At 33.2% G+C, this 5,275-nt stretch overlaps 1 protein-coding gene across 1 annotated transcript; it reads right to left on the reverse strand.

Moving 5' to 3' along the window:
- Positions 1–3,273: 3,273 nt before the first annotated feature.
- LOC102892130 (olfactory receptor 4A15) lies at positions 3,274–4,188 on the reverse strand. Its single transcript, XM_006920811.1, has one exon. The coding sequence runs from the start codon at positions 4,186–4,188 to the stop codon at positions 3,274–3,276; it is 915 nt and encodes a 304-aa protein (XP_006920873.1).
- Positions 4,189–5,275: the final 1,087 nt, after the last annotated feature.

Here is a 5,275-nt window from a genome sequence, read left to right on the forward strand (position 1 = left end):
TATGCACAGATCACTCAGTCAGACATGCTTGTGTATAGGTTGGGTGTTATTTATGGAGTTTTAGATGTTCAGCTTATTGTTATTTCAAAAGGAGAGATTTCAGGACATCTCTTATTCTGCCTTTCTTCTGACGTCACTCTCATTTTGGTTTGATTTGCATTTCTCTAATGATTAACAACATTAAACACATTTTCATGCTCCTATTGGCTACTGTCATGTCTTCTTTCAAAATATTTCTATTCAGGTCCTTTGCCTATTTTTTAATTGGGTTATTTTGAGGATTTTTGCTATTGGATTATAGAAGTTCCTCATATATTTAACTCCTGATGAGAAATATTTTTGGTAAATATTTTCTCCCATGTTGTTGCATTTTCATTTTGTTGGTTGTTTCCTTTGATGTGCAGAAGCAGTCTGGATTTATAACTTTAGACCTTGGACTTTACACTGATCAGATGAGATGAGATGAGATGAGATGAGATGAGATGAGATGAGATGAGATCTTAAACTGGCCTGAGAACTTCTGCTTCTTCCTCTAGAAGCCCTGAGCTTCCATTTTACTAGTCAGACAACCTCACTGGAGAGACTCTGTCTATATAACCCTGTATCTACATGGAAAAGGATGAGGATCCAGAAGAGCCTGGTTGTCCAGCTATCCCTGTCAAGGCACCATTCATATGCGCAAAGTCATCTTGGACCCTCCTTAAAAACCCAGCAATTACCTGAACACTACAGAGTGACCTTAGTCCATGCCAGAAGGATTGTTCAGTCAAGTTTTCCCTAAACAGGAGGAGGAGAAGAAACGGCCCCAAAACTGAACCTTCTGGTGTATAGAACTTGACAGACATATTAAATAGAAAATTTTCAAATTATTACAGAAATTAATCATAATGCTGACAGATTATTTTACTGTTTGGGGGAATAAACTTAGATAATTTTTCATCATCAACAAAATTAATTCTAGATGGGTTAAAAACAATTTTTGAAAATAATTTTTAAAAACCAAGATGTTAAAATTTATAAAATCTTCTAAGAAATAAAATTATCCAAGAGTGATATGATAGAAAAAATATTAAAAAGAGAATATTTAGATAACATATTTATATAAAAACACCCATAATTATAGCATAAGTAATATAAGGTAAATTTTTGTATTTTTCAAATTATTACAGAATTTAATCATAATGCTGTCAGACTATTCTTCCTGTTTGGGGGAAATAAGCTTAGATAATTTTTCATCTTGTTGTGTATATATATATATTTATTTAATGGGGCAAGAGGTTATCAAAATTCATCACTAAAAATTCTCTCTCCAATAGATCAAATTTCAATAATATAAGTAATTGACAAAGTTGATAAAGTGTCTCAGACATTGTTCAGGGAACAGAGAGCACAAAGACATTAAGATAATTTCCCTGACTCCAGGGAGCTTAAAGACCGATGAACATGCAACAGGATTTTCATCTTATCTCTTGAAATAACTATACAAAGTTGAAAATTAGCTAAATGTCTGTCTTACTCCATTTGGGCTATTATAACAGAATACTTTAGACTAGGTGGCAGACAACAGCATTAATTTCCAAAAGTTCTAGAAGCTGGGACAACTCAAGGTGCTGGCAGATTCAGTGTCTCATGAGGGCCTGCTTCCTAGTTCATAGACAGCCATCTTTTTGCTGTGTGCTAACATGGCAGAAGGAGCAAGTGAGCTCTCAGGGGTTTCTTTTATGAGGACACTAATCCCATTCATTAGGGCTTCACCTCCATCCCAAAGGCCCCACATCTAAACAACACCACATTATAAAGGATTTAACTTATGAATCGGGGAGGGGGGGGGCACAAACATTCAGTCTATAGCAATGTGCAAAAGTGTAGACATTAACTATATAAATTTTTATTAAATCAAATGTTTGATATTACTTGGTGAATAGTGTTATGTTTGAGAAGATTTTTAGGATGATATAAGAAACCTCCATGTAATAACAGGGATAAATCTTAGTACATACGGTTTTCATGCAGTGTGATTTCCTCTTGAAAAACATCCATTTTCCCCTAGCCTTAGTCTCTTATGAATTCAGACTAAACAGAGAGGCAGAATCATGAATTTCTTTGACCACATGCTTCTTACCATCTTCTTGGCAAATAATACTTTGTTGAAAGCCTGATTCATACAGAGAATTTTATGAATGAGATCTGTGTCAAATAAAATGATATAGTCTGGCCTCTCTTTCATCATCAACAAAATTAATGCTAGATGGGTTAAAAACAATTTTTGAAAATCATTTACCAAATAATCTGAATTTCATTAATAAAATCAGTAAGAATAGTATATATTGTCAGCATCTGTCTTAACAATGATATCACCCAAAATATCTAGTGCAAGTACTGCATTTCATATTTGAAGCTCATGGATTATGGAGTACTCTAATTTTACACATATAACAGAGGGATGGATATGACATACTGAAAACATCAAGGGAATTATCAGATATTCTAAACTATCTGGGAAAACTAATGGGTCATCTTCATGAAAACATAACTCCAGACTAAGTAGATCCACATGAAAAGATAATATAATTTCCTAACCAGGAGAAGACATAAGATTTAGTTATTTTTCTGCATATCTCCCTTGTTCATTCAAATTATTTTATATACTTAGCAACTTCATGATTAATCTTAGAACTCTGAAGCATCATTCTTATTCAACCTTAGCATACTAAGCAATATGAAAACAATTATATCCCTAGAATTGTGCAGATACAAAAATAAGATATATACTTCAAATATTAATATGGGTTATCTTTATGTGAAGAAAAGTAAACCAAGGTTTTATGTCTTATTTCCTTTTTTATTTTCTGAAATCTGTAATGAACACTATTAATTATTAAAATGATTACATTATGTAAGAGAACCATGAGAAAATCTCCCATTAACTAAAAACAATATATTGTATTAACTATTGCAAACTCATCACATAAAACGTAAATCTATAGTCTCAACAAAAAAACTTTTACACACAAAAACCGAACATATATTTTCTGAAATTATGAAAAATATTAAAATATATTTAAACAAAAACTATATATTGAATTAGGAAATTATGAAAATCTTTAAAATATATTTTGATCATTAGAAATACCCACAGAAAAAAATGTTTTTCATCGTGCCCAAGTTATTAAACCTGAGTTGAAATTTACTATAGTTAAATAATCACACATGGCTTTCCATGAAGGGATAATTCTTCACTGAAAATAGGTGATACATTTCTCTGCTGCCTCATTATATTTTTCTGGTCCAGAGCTTTTTCATGGCACTTTTCATCTCTCCATTTCTCAGAGTATAGATTAAGGGATTCAACATAGGAGTGATAATGGTATAAAACACAGTCAAAGATTTATCAATAGGTAAGGTAGAAGGGGGTCTCACATACATAAAAATACAAGGGACAAAGTAAAGGACCACCACGGTGATGTGAGAGCCACAGGTGGATAAGGCTTTGCGCCTCCCTTCCTGACTGAGGTTCTTCAGGGAGTGCAGAATGACCCCATAGGAGATGATTAACAGCACAAAGATGACCACGCAGATGGCCCCGTCATTGGCAACCACGCTGAGGCCAATTATGTAGGTGTCAGTGCAGGCAAGTTTCAATAAAGGGTACATGTCACAAATGAAGTGATCAATGACATTGGGACCACAGAACGGAAGATTGTAAACAAAGAGAAGCTGAACTACAGCATGCAAAAAACCTCCAACCCAGGCCAACAGTAGCAGCAAAATGCACACTCGTTGATTCATGATTGTCAAATAATGCAAGGGTTTGCAGATGGCCACGTAGCGGTCATAGGCCATGACCACCAGAAGTAAAATCTCTGCACCACCAAAAAAGTGCCCAATAAAAAGCTGGCTCAGGCAAGCTTGGAAAGAAATGGTTTTCTTCTCATTGAGCAAGTCTATAATCATATTTGGGGTGACTGTTGTAGAATAAACAGCATCCATAAATGATAAGTAACCAAGAAAGAAGTACATAGGGGCATTGAGGATTGGGCTGACCACAACAGTCACGACAATGAGAAGGTTGCCCACCATTGTCACAATGTAGATGAACAAGAACAGAACAAATAATATTTTCTGACCCTGAAGGCTCTGAGTGAGCCCCAAGAGGACAAACTCAGTCACATTGTTCCTTTGTTCCATAGGTCCTTCAGTACATCTACTTTCAGAGTTCAGGACAAATTACCTGTAAATACGATAATTGCTAGTGACTTACTGAAATCTTAAGATAATTTGTTTATTCATTCAACAAATAGGCATTATAATATATTAGGCTACAGAACTTTCAGAGATTATAAGAATACAAGCTGATTAAAACATAGTCCCTAACCTCAGCACTGTTAGAGACTAATGGAGAGACTTGTCATTAGAGACTTTAGTGGGAAAAGGACACATTATGAAACAAATAGGTCGCCACAAATAGTTGTCGATCTGGAAGCTAATAAAATTGTACATATAGCTAAAAACTTATACAAAAATAAAAATTGATTAAAATTTTATTGAAAAACTAAAGCAAGGTTTATGTTTACATTCTAGTTAACAAAAGAAATGATTTTCTACATTACAGGGGTGGAAGAATTTCCTTAACTAATCACTGAAATCCCAAATAGACAATATCAAATTTTTTTAAGGATTTAGGAATAGATACCATAAAGTTAATAGACAAAAGAATTTTGGGGAAGAGATTTACATTTTGGAGGACATACGCACAGTTAATATCTAAAATAAACAAAGAGATCTAAGTAATTAACAAATGAAAGACAAACCAATAGCAAAGTGAATAAATCACATAAACAAGCAATTAAAGAACAAATACATCTAAATGGCTAATAAATATATGATTAAATGTGGAAACTCACCCATAAATAAAATTTGAAATAAGTCTGCTTACTATAGTATTACCTTGGATTTTTGAAAGTCACTCAGTCAAGTTCTACAGATGCTACATTATCCTCTAATTTCTAACAGATTACAAACAATGTTTAGAAAACATACTGTTGAATCTATCAGGAGATTTAGAAATATCTGCCCATTATAATATGTCCAAATAGATACACTTGAAATTAACTTCCAAGAATATTGATGTTAGAAAAGGTAAATTTATTCTGGACTTTTATAATATGAAAATAATATGAAAGCATATTACAGAATTGAATTAATTCCCACATATTTTAATAATCACAAAGGATATGGTTGATTATGATCATTGCTTCAGAGAACTTTGAAAAGA

This window comes from Pteropus alecto, unplaced genomic scaffold, assembly GCF_000325575.1.
Source record: "Pteropus alecto unplaced genomic scaffold, ASM32557v1 scaffold2719, whole genome shotgun sequence".
Classification (NCBI taxonomy): domain Eukaryota; kingdom Metazoa; phylum Chordata; class Mammalia; order Chiroptera; family Pteropodidae; genus Pteropus; species Pteropus alecto.